Source organism: Astyanax mexicanus, chromosome 6, assembly GCF_023375975.1.
Source record: "Astyanax mexicanus isolate ESR-SI-001 chromosome 6, AstMex3_surface, whole genome shotgun sequence".
Classification (NCBI taxonomy): Eukaryota; Metazoa; Chordata; class Actinopteri; order Characiformes; family Acestrorhamphidae; genus Astyanax; species Astyanax mexicanus.
Genome location: NC_064413.1, coordinates 12024095 through 12043289, shown reverse-complemented (window position 1 = coordinate 12043289; position 19195 = coordinate 12024095). Strand labels below are relative to the sequence as shown.

At 36.0% G+C, this 19195-nt stretch overlaps 1 protein-coding gene across 11 annotated transcripts in view; it reads right to left on the bottom strand.

The window, feature by feature from the left end:
• agap3 (ArfGAP with GTPase domain, ankyrin repeat and PH domain 3) overlaps positions 1-19195 on the bottom strand; it is a 224138-nt gene that overhangs the window by 88758 nt on the left and 116185 nt on the right. For all 11 annotated transcript variants that reach the window (XM_022673959.2, XM_022673960.2, XM_022673962.2 and 8 more), the window contains 4 exons: positions 13694-13781; positions 7356-7441; positions 3756-3897; positions 3270-3404 (listed from right to left, as the gene is read on the bottom strand). In XM_022673959.2, the coding sequence (XP_022529680.1) occupies positions 3270-3404; positions 3756-3897; positions 7356-7441; positions 13694-13781 (451 nt within the window). The remainder of the gene's footprint in view (positions 1-3269; positions 3405-3755; positions 3898-7355; positions 7442-13693; positions 13782-19195) is intronic.

Here is a 19195-nt window from a genome sequence, read left to right as displayed (position 1 = left end):
AATGTGGAGCTCTGCATATCTGTGGCTTCCTCTGGAGAGATGGCGGGTGGCTCTCTGCTCTGTGCTGTTATGTAAATGCCACCTTAAAGACGGGAGCCCCCATGGAGCTACCCTCATTAAACGAGCTGTTGGCTGGAAGCTCGTTTATCATGTAGACGGAATGGCCTGTCGCTTCCCCCCGGATTACACCCCTACGACATAAGTTTTAGAGGCAATGAGAAAAAAAAAAACAAGAACAGAGACTTACAGAGAGTTGGAGGATAAATGAGTGTGCACAGATTAAAGAAAGAGAAAGAGCTGCTTTTGCGTCACTGAGAATAAAAGAAGAGTAGCACAGTGAGAAAGCAATAGATGAGCACTGCGGAAGAGAGCATGAAAGTAAAAAAAGAACAGAAGTTTTTCAGTAGGTGGAGACTGCTGTCTGAACACTCCAGAGAATCAAACAGACAACAACACACATCTTTTAATTATTTCAAACATAGCCTCAGGAAGCAATTAAGCACAGGGAAGAGCGCCGGGCATCGCCATCTCTGTAATAAGCAGCGCATGGAGAGGAAGCCATTGTGACGAGATTGGACAGCTCGGAGTGAAACAGCACTGTGGTGATGCAGAGCAATAAAAACTTCAGTTGTTTTCCACCCAGCTAATATAAAAGCAAGGCCTGTGGGCATTAAACATTCGAGAGTGAGAGCACTCCTCTAGGATCAGCTCCTTCCTGGCTATTAAATCAAATTACAGGAGACATGAGAGGTGAATCTGATCCTAAATCAGTGCCCAGCAGGTGCCTAGGCCTTGAGTAGTACAGGAGTGTGTTATTATATAGTATATCATTTAGCTGAGCTGCTAACTGGTATTTGAAGGAGTCTATGGCAGTTTTTTTTTTTTTTTTTTTTCCCCCACTTGTGGGACATGGCTAGATACTGCTACTATATATATATATATATATATATATATATATATATATATATATATATTAGGGGTGTCACGATCTCGATATTTTATCGAGATCGAATCGAAATGAGGTCACGATCTCGAGTATCGAAGTCAAAAAGAGGATCGACGATCCCTCCCGCGCGCGCTACGCAAATAGCGCAGCGCGCTACGCAAATGGCGCGGCACCAACACAGCGCATCCTATTCATTTAAATAGAGATAGCCACTGCATGAGCGCAGTCGGCGGGAGTGTGATCACTGTTTTTATCTGTCCAACGGGGGAGGGGGGGCGGGGGTTGGGCGCGCAGGTTTTGTATCTGTATCTAACGGAGGGGTGGGTGCGCGCAGGTGAGAGCGTGTGAACTCGCTGAAATGCGTGTGTCAGTGTGACTTGAGAACACTGACTATAGATCACAGTGAGGTGGATTAAAAATCTTAAACTTATAATTGACTACACCTGTTGCTTTCCATTGAATTAAAAAAACATCTTTCTCTCAGATAAAGTAAACACAAGCGTGTTTCTGACTAAAATAAAAGCTTTTCAGGAGAGATATAAGTTATGTGTAAATATTTTTAAGACAATACCCACATCACTTATCTAACCAGCCTGTACTGATTTCTGCCCCCCAATAATGCTTTCAATAACCTCTTGTAACCCCTGGGAGCCAGGGGTTACACTCTAATAGCCTTTAATAGTCTTCAGTAGCCTTTAAAAGACTTACCTGGCGGCCGTGGTGTGTCCACTAAACTCCGTAGTTATAAACATCCTGAGGTTAGCAGCGCGCTAACTGACCTGTTTATAATGTAATCCGAGCAGTGCCTCCGTGTCGGCTGTTCTAACCTGCTGCTGTTAGCTGCTTGGGCTGAAAGATGAACTGTAGTGAGCTGTATTATCCGGTTAGTGGGGTTAAAACCTTTATTTGTTTACAGAAACAGTAAAAACGGACTGGCTGAGCTCTGTAGCCCGTGGCTGGGCTGTACTGAAGTAGTGACTGAGTGAAGAGAGCGGGGCTTGTGCTGCTGCTGCTAGTGGTTGGATGAAGAACTGCAGCTTCATGTAATGAGCAGTTTCACCAGCCATCCACACACAGCTCTGATAAACTGCTTGTTTTAATAGTGCACACTGTTGCTACCAAAAAAAGTCACTAGATGGCATTACCATATATATCTTAATAAATAATAATAATAATATTTATAATAATAATAATAATAATAAATATATTATTTAAATTTTATGAGGCATAAAATAATAACAAGAAAAAAAAACAAGAAAATCGAGAATCGAATCGAATCGTGACCCTCAAATCGAAAATGAAATCGAATCGAGGATTTAGAGAATCGTGACACCCCTAATATATATATATATATATATATATATATATATAAATAATCATTAAAAAAAAAATATATATATATATATATATATAAATATATGTATATGCTGTATCTGATCCCCTTGTGCCAGGAAAAACAGACACTAACACATCACCAGCATGCCAATACAGTCACTGCAGTGTGGAATGATTCAGCACTCAAATCAGACCTGCTCTGAGGTGGACCTGTGGGGTTCACTGAAGAACAGTGTGAAAAGAGGCTATACTCCCATCATGCATAGTACAGAAAGAGTTCTTCAAGAATTTAATGGTGCCATTATATAACCGTTTGATATAGGACTCCAAATCTGGTTGATAGGTTTGATGTCCCATTACTCCAAAATGCTACAATAATAACATATTTATGAATGTAATGGTGTGATACTTTGATTTCCTTGTTTTATATGAGTCTAAATTCTTGTCTATATACAACCAAACAAACAATTTGTCTAATTCTGCCTTCCCATTAATCCAAATTCCTGATATCATTTGACACTTACCAGATTAACACTATTGTGTTTTTCAAGACATTAGCATTCTCATTTAATAACAACTTGATTTTGTTCTTTAATAACTTCTAATTGTGTTCTATATATAATGTAATATTTTAAACATAGTGAGACTGTGAACATTTTAGTTGTGTAAATGTGTTGATTAGACCTGGTTAAATTATGTATTTTTTTTTATTTAAAACTAATTTATTTCCTTTTTCAGTCTCTGCAGGAGAAGTGTGAGCAGCTTCTGCCCCAGCTTCTCCGCTGTGCATGTGCCTGCCAAAATACACGGTTTAGATGTGTACAAATGTCATACACAAATATTATGCTGCACTCTGACATTTTTGTATTCTCTCCTTTGATCATCATGAACCCAAATACTTATAAGGTAGGATAATTTGTTGGCACCTGCAGCAGGGCATTATCTTTATAAATAAACTAAGGCAAAGAACAGTATTTGACTATCTCACCATCCTGGAAGACTCTCTCCACGTTGAGGCCATAAGTGGAGCAGGTCTCGTAGTAGGTGGAGCGCTTTAGGTCATTGGACAGCTTACGGGCACGGGCATCGTCGATTACACGTGGATTGGTGGCACTGATGGCATCTTGGGAAAGGAAAGACAGTAGCATATGAAGAACCCTACTGTACTTGTGAATCAAGATGAAATGTCCAGATGTTTAAATATGTAAAATAAAAAAAAAGAAATAAAAAATGTGCTGTCCTATTTTTTCACTGGACCATAAGCAACATAAGGTTCAAGGTCTCACAACACCAGCAGTGATGTAGCGGTTATGTAGTTTTATTTTTTATATCAGTTTCATTTTATGTTTTTTTGTGATGAAGTAATAAAGGAAGAAAACTGCTGGTGCTGCTTGAGCAGGAAGGAGGGCGAGAGGGCAGTGTGTATTTAAAGTGTGCTAATGAAAGAAGCAGAAGTAGACATGCTGTGACTCACCCTGTGTCCCCACCAACACCATGGGCACCTCCGCTGCGTTCCTGTAGCTGGACAGCCGCAGAAAGTAGTTATAGACTGTCTGGAAACTGATCTCATCCTCCAAGCTGAAGACGAACACCACTGCATCCACCCAGGCAGCAAACTGAGCAACACAGACAGCACAGTCAGCCATCACATGTGCGTAGAAATGAATAATACTGGTTTACACTTTTAATTCAGTTCTAGGTTTGCAGTTCTAGTTATATGTTAGTAAAGTGTTGGACAGAATCTAAACAGAGTCGTTTACAAGATCAAAATATGAAATCACTAAAGTTTCTGAATAAAACTTTACAAAAGGCTACATTAATTAATAGTACTCATGAGAGAATGTCTCAACTAATTATTGACTGACATTATAATAGATTAATAAATGATTACATGTTAAACTAATGTCTCAATTCATAACTCTCTTACAACAATTCTTAAGCATAAAAATGTACTAACTTTAGTAATTTCTTTTAATTAAGACATCAACAACAATGTTTATTAAAGCTGTGCCGATTTGGTCGATATTTAAAAAAATATGTTTGTTTATTTTATTTTTATTGTATGCTGGAAAGGACCAATTGACAATGACCACACTACTACAACTAGCAACCACTGGCCACACTACTCTAAAATTGCTTTATTGAACCCGTTTAAAAAATTAATAAAATTAAATAAAAAAGAGGATTTAAAGCTGTGAACAGTCTATGTAAAAACAGTTAGCTAAATAAAAGTGAAACCAAAAATGTGAAAACTAATTTCTCAGGAGAAACCTTTAAATACAGTTGGTTGAAAACTAAAATTTAGGACAAAATAATCTTATAATTGTGTGTATCTGCTTCGCTCAGAACTCCTTCATCAGTGCATCAACTAACATCATTACAGCATATACTTTTACATCAATGTTTGAAGTATTTTTAGGATATTGTACAGCTTTCTCTGTTATTTAACAATCATACAGCTCCTTTTATAATACTGTACACTTTATTTTACATTCTGCATTCAGATTCACATTCCCCATGAAAGGGGCTGAGGGCCCTATTTTATCAATACATGAGCAGTCAACCGTGCAGCTGGATTTAGGGCGTCTGTGTGTCTTCGTGTTGGTCAGGGCACAAAAAGTAAGCTCAGCGCAGCTCAGAATACGCAAAAGACATATACTAACTCTCTTAATTATGAGGTGTGTTTTGGGCGTCTATGTGGTGCGTCACTTGCCATTCCCTTTAAGAGCTAGGTGCGCTTCTGCACCTCTCAGGTGTGAAAATAGACTGCGGGGTTTAAGGAGCAAAGATAAGTAGAAAATCTCCAGTTTGCAGCAAAGAGAAATTTGCTTTTTTTTATTAAATGTTCCTCAAAGCAAAATGCAACTGTATCATCTGAACTGAACCATCTTTCAACAAAAGCTGATAGAACCACATGAGTAAGGATTACTTTTTTTGTAAAGCTTTGTCAAGTACTACAATAGAGAGTTACATTTACAAATATCCCATAAATCTTTACTGTGCAAAACAGCATGCTATATTAACCCTGTCCAGAAACAGTGTCACCTTATCTGAGCTTAGAAGCATCTAGTTAAGTGTTTGATTAAAAAAAACATTAGCTTCTGTTCTAAATTCAGCAGATTTCAGACACATCTGGGGGTCAGTCATCATGTTAATTCAACTAGTCGACAAAATGTTCCTTTAACAAAATGCTGTGTGTAAGAAGCTTAGCAACTTTCTAATTTCTTAGAAAAAAAATCTTGAATATCTTCTCCTACACTTCTTTTCTAACAAACCCTAGTTGAATCATTGTGAAGCAAGATTTACACTTTACACAAGACCAACTGAGTAGCCAAGCAGACATCACTGAAGGACAGAACTGACCTTACATCCAGTCCCACTTAGACTAAGAACAGTTCTGTATCTCTAGGGCATCGAATGGCTCATAGCAAAGTTCAGGATCGATCTGATGTTGTGGCCAAATGCCGATCCTGAACTTTGCCATTGGCTTCTCAGAGTCCATTGAGAGCAATAAGCTATTTAGGCATATTTCCGTGCTAAATTTTCTACAGTGACGCATTTCACCAAATGCCTCACCATTTTGTGTCAGTTGAATGTAAATCGTAACATTTGTTATGTTAATGTTGCCATAACAGAAGAGTAACTTGCTTAGAGGAGTATCCAAATTACGCCACTTGTTCCTCCAGGAGCAACCCTGCTATGATAGCTCTTCCATCACCATGTCCCTTATCACCACACATGAAGCCACTCACAGCCCTGGAAGCCTCCCACATCCACCATCAGCCTGTGATTATGACCAGCTGTAGCAGGCTGAGAAAACAGTGGCCACACTGAGACTGGCCCCATGGGACAGCTATAGTGAGCGACAGGGAGCATGCAGGAGACATAAATCATAGCATGCTAAGGCCGTTACCATCACTGCCAATTCCAAACGAGGACTGGGAGGATGCCTGTGAATCTCCCAACAGTCATTTAAATTCACTGCACTTTTCACAGCTTTCAGACACCCTCGCTTTCACCCAGAGTATTTAGCACTGAGAGCAATTAGCTTTGCACTGCATTACAAGCCTATAACAGCATTCCTGCTAATACACGCTTCACCAGGGTCTTTCTAAATGACTCTCTCTAGCAAAGTTCCCTGTGTTTTATTCTCTTATTCCCAAGCGATAAAAAAATAACTCAGTCTGCTTTGGCATACACAGACTACTATCTTGAAGATCACAGGTGATACAGATTTACTCTACCAGAAATTAATCGGACAATAACATTATTTTATTGTGTGTATATTTTGTGTGTTTTATTGTGTGTTTATTTTGTACATTTTATATATACATATATATTTATTTTGTTGATACCCTCCACATTTAACAATAACAAAATAATGTGTAGCCCTGTTGAATTTCCCTGTTACATAAATATAAATAAGTTTTTGAATAAATAAAAAAAAAGTTTTGTTCAATAGTTTGTGTGTGCTCACACACTTTAATTCACAAATGTCTGTTAAGAGCTTTTTTGTTGGTGCAAGGTGATTGGTTTAGTTGCTTGTCAGTCAAAAGCCTGAGTAGTGCGTAGGAGCTGCATTGGAAGCAGTCCTGATGAGAGCCAGTTCCATCATAAGGTTTTTGATGGTCTTTGCGACTGAACTTGAGGATACTCTCAAAGTTCTTGAAATGTAGAAAATGTGCAAAGCTGAGGATTGGAGGAATATAAATATTAAACATTCTGGTTTGATTAACATTTTTTGTTCACTAAAAATTCCACATGTTTACTTCATAGTTTGGAGTACGTATTATCAATATAAAATGCAGAATATTTAAAAATAATGAAAAAAGGTGTCCACACAACCTTCATTCTTTTTACATTCTTGTCTTCACTGTATTTTATTTGTTAGTGTAGTTAATGTAAATAAAAACTACAGAAAGCTACATTTCACATTGTGTGGTTTAAGACATCAAATTAGAGCAACCAATAAGAGAGACCATGAACTGCAGCATCATTTAATGTAGAATAAATACTCTGAATACAAGGTAAAAAATCATTTGTTTAATAGTTTATGAAGGACTCTGCAAATTACCTGAAGTTCTGGAGGTCCTCCCTCGTCTCGGATCAGGAGGAGATAGCTCTGTCCGTCCACCACTATTTCCTTTTTAAACCGACCCCCTGCATCAGATAACAAAACGTCTTGGTTAATGACCATTTCATCAAACATATGACAGAATAAGAACACTATTAATGATCTTACTCATAGAAAACAAATCATTGTTCAAATGCACAGGGAAATATAATAAAAATAACAATAACAAATAAATAAATAATTAAAACAAATTGAATAGTTTTAGTCAGAACTCTGTTTGGGTGTTGTTTTTCCTTAAGCATTGATTAATTTTCCTTAAAAAAAAAATCATTTTTCCCCCTGTAAGTTTCTTTGAATAAATTAGAAAAGCTGTTTTTGGACTGGGACTCATTTTTCTTATGTAGCTTTACACCAGATACAACATAAATCAGAATATTTATTGAATGATTCTTTTACTACCAATTTTACAAATTTCAGAGAGCAAAACATTTTAAGCATATGGGTAACCAAATCTGGTCCTGGAGGGCTAAACTTAAACAGGGTTTGATGATTTGTCTGCATTAGAACATTCACAGAACATGATAACTAAGGTATTTTTGCAATAACAATATCCTTGTAAATAATAAAATCCCTCATGAGAAAGGCAGGAGCACAGCATGGGACATTTTTCTTCATATAATCATAAAGCTCATTTCCTTTACACTTAAAAAGTGATACAACAGGGGAAATGTCCGCCAGTCTGAGAGGAGACCATACAGCTGATAAAAAAGAAATGGAATAAAACCTGCAAATAAAAGAGGAGCTTTATCCAAGGCCACTATAGAGCGCTTCCATCACCACATTACACATACGCAGTGTGAAGGTGAGTACATTCCTGGTTATATAGGCACTCACATAAATGCTGTATCTGATATATTAGATAAACACATTTCTCTGCCCCCTCAATAACAACATCAGTTCAATTCTATCAGTCCTTACACACCAGACACCACGATTACTGTTCCGCTTATTACTATAAAGCTCTCAAACTCATTAAGAGGCAAGAAATTTAAGTACCGTAATTAACTCTTGATGAGTTCAGCACAGCTGTTAACTGAAATCCAATCCACATAAAGCTGACCAAGAAAATCCAGCCAAGATGTAAAAAGCTGTCATCTAAGCAAAAGGTATTACTTTAAAGAATCTTAAATATGAAACACAGTCTGGTTTATTTAACACTTTTTTGTTTACTAAATAATTCCATATGTTTTTTCTTTGGACTTTCATTGTTTGAATGACTTTAGCATTAATCCTGTTCTAGGATGGCAGGTTGACTCAAGATCTACAGCATTTTGTTCGCACTACATTAAAAAAATGTACAGTTTTTATCCCAGGCTTGCACAGGTTGTATCTTAATTCAGATTTTCCAGGTTATGTATTTATATTAGATAAACAATAGTAGTTTTACAATAATATGTAGTTTTACAATAATAACAAACTATCAATCTTGTTTATGTTACATTTGGTACATGATAAAGTGAGTTTAACTTACTGTATTTTTCGTAAAAATACAGTAACTGTATTTACTGTACTTACTGTATTTATAAGGCGCATTATGCGACACTAGTAAGGAACAGGTGTGACGCAGTCTTTCCCTTCTAATTTAGCAGGTCTCACTGCTGGGTGGTGGTGGGGGGAAACTATTTAACCTGTATTTAAGCAGGAGGTCCCGTGAGATTAAAATATCTTTTTTGAGGGAGACCCCAGTCTAAGTTAAGCTAAGTTACATAAAGTTACACAGAGTGGAGAAACTTCACTGAAACTCTTTATAAGGCTGTACTTCAGCAGAGTGGCTTTACTAAGCCTCTCTACTGGGGTTCGTTCTGGCAGCTTCTATATGTAAAGATGAAAAATCTTAATTAGTTTGAATGTCATTTTGTAAAATGTTTTAAAACTGCAATTTGATTAACCACCCAGATGTACCATTTACATGTATTTATTCACAGGTAAATCTAAAAAACCCTATTAAAGCAGAGCAACATTTTTAAAGCTTTAATCATGGTCAAATCACATGATGAAATAATGCACACAAATGACACTAAGTGCCAAATGTTTGTGAACACATGAAACACCCGGCTCTTAAAGGGAATGACACACAGATTGGCTTAATGCATATTACACCCAAAATACACCCATGATTAATTTAGAGAATTTTTACAAGCTGCACTTTCTCCGTAGTTACGATAGCAAAGGCACATTGATACACCCTTTTTTAGACAATTTGTGATGAACAATGACTGTTGCTTTAAAACATATTCATTCATATTGTCATTATATGATGAGCTATAGGACAGTATGTATTTCACATTTTACAATCATTAAGTACAAAAAGTAGAAATTGCAATCTTTACTACAAAAAACATGTTAAAATCAGCAGATAATTACCATCTATCTAAAAAGTGCAGTGGACAGAGCAGAGGGTGGTAATGATTGACTGGCAGACAGACGAGCGACTTCAGTAGAAATCTTCATTTAGTGCAAGAGGCCACACACATGCTGCCGGTTACTGCAGTACTCTTAACTCTATAGAACATTGCACCACTCCTGTACATCTGTCAGATATAAGAGTATTTACTGGGAATTGTACTCTTACTACAATTCTACAATGTAGATTATCCTTAAAATGTGGGACGTTTCTGCTCATAATGTTACATTTTACTATTTGATTAATTCCCTTTAGGACAGTGTTTGCTGCACAGAGACTGATGACTGTAGCTTTAAAATTTGTAGGTGTTGTCACAAAATAATGAGCTATAGGACAATATGTACATCACATTTTACTATCATAAATTAGGTACAAAGGGTAGGATGGGCTCACTGGCTTTTAAACACAGACATCTTTTGTTGTCATCAAAAGCTGCTTCTTCTAATTGCTATCTTGTACACTACCGAGCACAGAACGTCTTAATAACAGCAGATAATTACCATCTAGCTGAGAGGCCAAGTCTCAACATGTCATCAGTGACTGGGGAGAAAGCAAGCCAGTAGATTTGGATCTGATTCTCAGATACTGTGAGAGGAGAGAACGGGCTGATTAAATAATATTTGTTAGATATTACGGTTTTAGTAGTATGTTTAACTGAAGGTCTATAATTCTGCAGGGCGCACACGGTGCTGTTTTCTGGAATTCACCATCCTACCTTTCCTTCCATCCTGCAAAAGAGGTTTTATAACGTACTCCAGCAGTTCAGACCTTGACACAGCAAAAACAATCCGCAATCCCAGCCTGACCCACTGTTGCTATGGCAACCCCCTGAACTACCTGCCTGCCAATGGGTACACGCTGCCAGCGAGGAGGGAACTCCATTGAGACATAGTAATATTAACAACAGCATTAGAGCCATTTCTTATCCAGCCTTTAGTTTAAAAAATGCCTTAAAAACAGCTGCAAACATTCAGAAATGAGCAAGTCACTGTTTAAGCGTCAGGAATAAGCTAGACTACCCTCTTGCCGTGTGAACTCGAAATGTTCACTTTTGTACATTTCCATTGCAAATTGGAAGTCAGGCATGTAATCTGCTTGAACATTACCAAACTGTAAAATGTTGAATAATAAACAGAGCAATTAGTATTTAAATTAACATTACTAGATGTTCTTCTCAATATTTATTTTCCTTATTTAGAACTTCTGCCACCCCTTCAAGTTCATACAGTCAGGCTACCACTACATCTGTGCCACACAGACACAGAACATATGATAAATCCTCTAAAGAAGCAGAAAGACTAAACAGAGCTGTAGAGTGCCTGTACATACAGTGAAGAAATCTGGGTTCAGAAATCTGATACAGCAGTTAGACACAAAGTATGACATGCCTGGCAGAAATTACTTCATGTTCAGACAATTTTATTGTTGTGTTTTTTTTCTAAGTATCACTTTTGTATCATGATACTACAGTTGATATATGTATCAAGGTCAAAATTCTGATATTGTGATAACCCTAATTGGGAGATAAGACAATTTTAAGTGTTTTTTTTTTTTTAAGATAAACTATTTTAATTAAAAAATGTTTAAATACTCCTAAGGATCCAAATACAGCCTGTATATAAAACTCTGTTGAACCTAAGGTAAGGTTAAACAGAGTGCACCCAAAATAGAAATGCATGAGGAACTGATAAACACTTTCAGAACTCAAACATAAGCCTAGACTTAAAGTTCAATCTGGTTCACAGCTGAAGAACATCCACACAGGATTGTTGAGAGGTGGAGAAATAAGCTTCACTTTCAAATACTTCAATTCCAAAGAACACCCGCATACACAAAAGAACAAACTGTGAAGCTGTTTCATAAGAATACAAGCTAAAGGTTTTACAACAAGCATATGCGCTTGTTTACCCATCAGAGTGCAAGATAATACTGGAATAATATGAGTACAGACAGATCTAAACAAAACAAAAAACAAGAAAAAGCTTTAAACAGATGCTCAGATTTGAACAGTGTTTCAAACCAGCCATATTTATTTGGAAAGCAGAAATTAATTTTAGGGTGATGTGAAGAAACTGTGCTATAACATTTGTGTTTATTCAATTTGCTGACTGAATTTCATCAGCAAATACAGAAAAAATCAGCGTTTATACACATGAAAATTTTCAACCCTAAATCAGACCCAGAGCAAGAATTCCTCTTTAATGTGGGAACAGAAGAAAATTAACTGACCAAAAATATACTTTATATTTTAACAGTGCTAGAACTTGAAAATACACATTTGAATTTAAGTTTTGCTGTTTTGATATATATATATATATATATATATATATATATATATATATATATATATATATATATATATATATATATATGACATATTAAACATTAACAGAGCAGCAAATCCTTTCTATATAAAGCATCCTGAACTGAGAAAGAAGTCACACAAAACTTTTTTTTAACTGACCCCCATTTGTTTACATGTATTTGTTTTGCGCTCCTTAAAAAACAGTGACCATCCACACTGCACTGAGCATGCAGGAAGATAAAGTGCAAAACTAAATGCTGAAGCAAAAGTGATTGTCCAAATATTATGCCATCAGATATGTATCACGATATAAATTAAATCACTGTCTTTTTATTTAGTTAAGTAAGTTAACAAAAGAACATTATGACATTATATAAATGTATTAAAATCATCCTGTATATTCAAAGTTCAAATGGTACAGAATAACAAAGTAAACAGAGAACTAAATTCTTTAGTCAGTTCCAAATAAATAAAATATCTCATACAAAATAAAATAAATTCTAAACTGACACATCATCTAATATAGATAAAACACATTGTGTAGAAGATGAGTTCTTAAGACTGTTACCTAGAATGGAAGCCCACAGCTCATAGCTTACAGCTATGGTGGTGTTTTTTTCTTCCTCAAAGTTAATTAGTTTCTTAACCTTTACCACCACTGAAATAATATCATAATTAGCCTGAATAAATCTCTATTGTTAATTAATCTGAGATTTTTACTGTATTTAAATCTACATTTAATTGCAACAATGAAGTGGTTCTGGCTATCTGTACTGTGTGTGCAAAACTATTTAAAACCTTTCAGACATTTAATATATAATTTTTCCAAATGACTGAATATGTTAATGGCTGCAGCTAGAACACACAAAGACAAGAACATTTGATAATGTGATGCAATATTATAGCAATATACTGTTGATATTGTGCTGAATGATTGAATATTGAATGAAGGGAGACAGTGATTGCTCCCAGCACTCCTACTGCAACAGACACCTCAGAATCTCCATGGCGACAGCCGAACGACTGAAGGAAAAGTTGGAAAATGTCTTTTAAAAAAAAAAAACCTTTTTTTTTTTTTTGGATAAAGCACCGCAGAAAACACTTGCAATATGGGAAAAATATAAACATGAAAGTCTGAAGAAACAAATGTGGTCTGGAGAGCAAAACACAGCCTAGGCACTAGCGGCAAGTGTAAAGGTAATGGAATCTGTATGAGATGATGTAGTTTCTGATGAAACCATCAGAAAAAAAGGGTAGCAGAATTTGTATGAAATATATATCTGTTTGTGTATTTCATGTTATTTTAAACCATGCTTAGACAGCTGCAGACCTCTCATTTCCTGTGGACTTTCACACATCTGTGTCACATATGATGTAAAAGATCATATTTGGGCCACTTTCTCCTGCTGTGTGAACAAAGCCATCTTCTACAAACACTATTAATACACCTAACAAATCTTCACATCTCTCAAAAAAATAACATGAACAGATCGGCCAGCAGGTGGTCTTGTTGTGTGTGTGTGACCCCTACACACCCCTCCCACCTGTTTACTCCTCCCCTTCACTCACCCTCTGGAGACTCCTCCTGGACATATGTTCCCGTCAGGTACCGGTGCACTAGGGCTGACTTTCCGCTGGAGAGGTTACCCACAATGCCCTGCAAAATGATGCAGACAGAAACATTCAGGTCAGAACTGAATGGAATTTAAATCGGGGAATAAGTTGACGTAATTTTTAACATGGTAACATTAATGTACTTTCAACATTTCTTATTTCCTATTTAAGTTTCATAATTTATTCATAAACCATGCACTAGCCCTTAATCAGTGGTTATTTTTTAAACACAGAGCCACTACTGGTTGGATATATTTGGGTGATGCTCTGTCAACCCAGTAGCAACATTGAGAATGTAGATAGAAAAAGGTTTTGGGACAACTGCTACATTTTTTGTCTGGAAAAAGAAGGATATTAAAAATGATTTGAGTAACTGTCTCTACTGTCCAGAGTCTCTACTGTGCAAAGAAGACTTTCTGCTTGTTTTTGTAGCACTGCTGTGGGGATTTGATTGCCATCAGCAAGGCAAAAAAATGCCAATAGGTGCCGAACCTAGACAAGTTGTATGTGTGCATTTGCACATCTGCACCAGCAGCAGGTGCCACCTAAAAGAGCTGTGTATTATTAAACAAGTGTGACTAGAGTTGCATGTTATACTGATACTAGAAACATATCTCAAGTATTTTTATTTTTGTCATTTAAAACAATACAATACCTCATTTATTTAGTACTTAAGACTTGTTTAAATAATTAAAAGAATGGTAGGTGAGTAAATATGATATATAACAATTACATAATGTTTATATCCTCAAACAGTAAGAGCAGTAAGAGTTTTTTTGTTTCAGTCTTTTTCAGGATTCAGTTCAAGGCAGTGATAACTGTTTAAGTTTGGCCTTTTTAGATATATCAGTGTGGTAAACCTCTCTACAAGATCACAATGACAGCATTAAACTTACCATTTAACTTCCAAGCTAAAAATTAATAAGTAAATTAAAAACCAGGTGTTCACAAGTAGATTGTCAGCACCAGTTATAAGCCAGCATTTTAAGTTCAGCTAGCTGTGCTAATAACTGTAATTACAACATGTACATATTGTATTGAAAGTCATAATACTGGTATTGTGACAACACTAGGTGTGACCAGAAACAATTGGACATTTTGTGTATGCATAAAAATCACCTTGCAAACACTGTGGCACTGACACATTCATCCCAGCACCACACACCTTATGACACAGAATGATCTATACAGAATACCTGTAAACTAGGTGTAGGTAGGCTTTGCCTGCTCAAGTCATGAATATACAAGGTAGGTCCTTCTAATAAAGCGAATTGTGGATTAATGTATGAAATGGATTTATTATGTTTATTTTATGCGCAAAAAGATGATTAAAGGATTAAATGTCCTCTATCAGTACTGGGGGTCGGCAATATGGCAAAAATATCATATCACAGTATTTAAAGATGGTAAAGAAATACACAGTTTGTAATGAAATAATAGTGTGTTGTGTATCACAATACCAAAACTTATCATGACACTAGAGCTGGACGATATATTGTTATTTTATTGTGTCATGATGCATTTTTTGCCATTATATAGATTACAGATTACACTCTCAGTATATATTTCATCCAGCCCATGATAATAAAAATCCTCCTATTGCCAATGTATTAACATTGCAATATGTTAGTATATTATATCACGTGAGCACAGTTTGCAGTGTGAAGAGTTTGCATGTGTTTATCATAAATACTCAGTGCAACAACATAAAAAATATGATTCATCTTACAGCCCTTACAGAAATCTATCATACTGGTGCAGAGCATGTCTATTATTTTTAAAAACAGGACACATGATTTAACCACCAGTCATTTTAATCAGATCACACACACAGAGTGTGTCATGGCAGAAGCTTTATCGCTTTATATCTAATCTTACACTGCTTTTTGTTGTTCATTGGGTGTTGCCTCTGGCCTTTAAAATTTTCAAGGGCACAGTAACCCGGCTCAGCCCTGCCATGTCTGAGAAACTTCAATTGCATGCCTGAGACTCTGTTGCTCCAAAATCCCTGATCAGAGGTTGAGAGAAGAATGCCTGATCCCCTCAGGATCCACCGTGTTCTCACAGGACAAGATGGCGGATGCCGGTGTGTCTAGAAAGAACAAAGACTGCAGCACCGCAAACATCCTCTTCCCCCTCTCTTTAAGTTGCAAGTGGGTGATTAAGCCGTGTTTGGGTTTAATTACGGGGATGAGAACGCTGAGCGGCCTTAACGAGGCTTTAGGAGGAGCGATCCTCCAGAGCGATGCAGACATAAATACACTCCTGATTATGCAAGTGGAGGCTCCAGGCTTCTTATGCAAAAGAAGGTTAGAAATCTCCTTCCAGCATGATTGATTTAAATGTTTTATCAGCGTGTGTTCTTTTCTCATCAATGTATAATAAGCCGTATTTTACTGTGGATCCTGTTCAAAGACTGAGAAAGACACAGTTACAAACAGCACAGATGCTGAAGGACACTACAACGCCACTGCAGTTACAGATCATATCAAAACACAGAATACATGGATCCAAAAATTACTTATTAATCCAAAAAATAATAAATTTATAAAAGCCTAATAAATGTATGGGTGGTATGTTTTTGATTCATCATACAATATATTGTTGCTGTCCAAAGAAAGACAACTATCTTCATCTTAGTATTTTTTTGTATATATTTGAACCCTTATACTAAGTCAACATTTCTTGATGAATGGATAAATAAAATGATTAACAATGACCTGAAATAAACTCTTTCTACATTTACTTCCATTGAAAGTTGAGTTTTTTTTTTTCTCTTCTAAGGTTGCTGTTTTGAAAATGTTTTTTTTATTAAACAGCAACCATATGACATGACCACAGTATCACCCATTATGCTTCTCTAAATAAGGAAATGGTATTAAGAATAAGCCTAGATCTCAAATAAATTACTTTAACTATTTTTTAAACTATTTTATTTATTACATTTTAATGAATAATATACATATTAATTAAAAATATATGTCATAGAAAATATGCATTCCAATTATCATGTCTTAATGGTCTTGTTTATTAAAAGTTTGTTGCTGTTTAAAAGTAGTGTTAAGGCATATTTATGCTGTTGTATTATTATTATATACAAATAACAAAAATATCCCAAAATTTGTACCGATTGAAATTATATCATTCAGGGAAAAGTATGTTTTATTTATATACAATAAATTTGTGTATGAAGTATAAAGTGCCTTATACCACCCTAAGTGTGTGAGGGAATGTTGCTGCTTCCAACCACATTCACACACAATATACCCTTACATCACTACACAGATAAAGAAAAACCTTGTTTTCATTTTCATTTTAAATGTCTAGTTCTGGTCTCCATTATGAAAGAATGACGTGAGCTGGTTTTAGTGAAAAAAAAGTGCTCCTGTGATCAGGTATAATGCTGCTGTATTCCAGTGGAGGAGTAAAAAAGGAATAGGGGAGGGGAACAGTAGGATTTCAGCTCTTGTTAATGAATATTCATACTTGCAACCATTTGGCCCTCTGATTGGCTAACAGCACTGCGAGGCAGTGACAGGAAAAAGTTAGACATTTTTACACTAATAACAGTCTTTGCAGTATCATATGTTACTTTACAGCATGTGTAATGCCCTGCTAAGTGCAGTTCAGTAAACTAGTCTTAGCGTCTCTATAAAATGCCAAATGTTGGCTAAGCCGCATCAGAGCCGCCCAGGCAGTTGGAACAAAACCCCAAAGTGGATTTTTATGTTTAACTAGTGTAAACAGAAATGTTCTAAACATACAATTTGTACTGATGGTGTTCCATAGACAAATTCTAACCATTTGCTCCTTAGCTGTGAATTACTGGGCAAAGCATATAATACTGATGTGTTATTTGCACAAATAACACAGAAGCGAACTGTCATGTTGTTCCTAGCGCTATAAGCTCCTGTCTGACAAGACGTGCTTGACAGCGTGGCTTCAGCTCTGCCTTTGGGCGGTCGCAAGCCAAAGTGGGCGAGGCCATGAATACTAATTTACAGGTTGACATAGATGCTATAATAATGAATTTCCCCAAAGTGGAACCAATAACTAAGGATTATCTTACATATCTAATAAAGGCAGATTCTATCAGCCAAATAATATACTTTACTATAATCTTCCATACACACAGCTATAATTATTATCATATTTTGTGTCTTTTGACATTTTTGGTAAAAATTACATGAACCTAAAAGTAATTATGTAACTATCCATGTAATTTATGACAATTACCTAATTACATTTAAACACAGAACAAATTGCTCTAATTTGTGAGTAAATAAAAGCAGTCACACTTCGCATTTCAACAATTCCAACAATGTGCGTGTGCTTATGAGAGAGAGAGAGAGAGAGAGAGAGAGAGAGAGAGAGAGAGAGAAAACTTCAAAGAAGTGTAGTGATTGATGTGGGAGGATCATTTTCAGGTACCGTCAGCGGTCTAACCTAAAAGTGTCACTCACTGTCAGTGACACATCTGCCCTGCTGTGTCTCTGTGCCAGTGACATCTTACAGTGTCCATATTCAGCACTGCTTAACACTACAGTGTGTTTCATCTGCAGGATTCATGCAGCAATTTACTGAATCCTTTTTGCTGCACCTTTCCCACTGAATTCCTAAACTGCAACGTTTTTACAAGATTTACAGGCAACAGATCTGCATGTTCATTTAAAGTGGGGAAGCACCGAAATACAAAATAGGTGGCCAAAATTGAACAAAATGAAACCTTTGGTTTATTTTGAATACTGAATGGGGTATTAATTAAATTTTCACCTTTAAATACATTGACAAAAAATGTACTTTTTTTTGTTTTGTCAAAAAGCAATAAATAAATAAATTAATTAATAAATGTATATATATATATATATATATAAATATAAAAAACAACATTTCTAATATACCAACAATCAAACCAACAATGCACAATACATTTACCACAGTAATATTCTAATCATGAATTTTATTTTAGCAAGGCTACATTAGTCATCTAGTTAACCTAGGTACCTTGGCAGTGAAATTTGATTCAGACATTTATGTAGCTAGCAATAATGGCACAGTGCCATTTTATCATAAATTTACCTCAGCAGTGCCATTTTAGTGACAATTAACTCAATTGTGCTATTCTAATAAAAATTTCTTTCATTTACCTGGGGTTATTCTAGTCACATGTTTAGCTAATTAGCTATCACAGCTGTGACATTTTCATCAAAAATTTACCTCAGTAGGGCAACTTAAAAAATTCACACTAATTTACGATTGCACTAGCTGACTTGAAATTTATACAGAGAAAGGCAATCAGTCTTTTGGTAAACACACAAACGCAAACTCTGAGGGATTCTGGATTCTGAGGGAGAGCTAGAACTCATCACAACACCTGGCAAAGCAAATCACAGATCTCATAACTAACAATCTACAAAGCAGTTACTATGAAATATACAAAGACTCAGATCACATAGC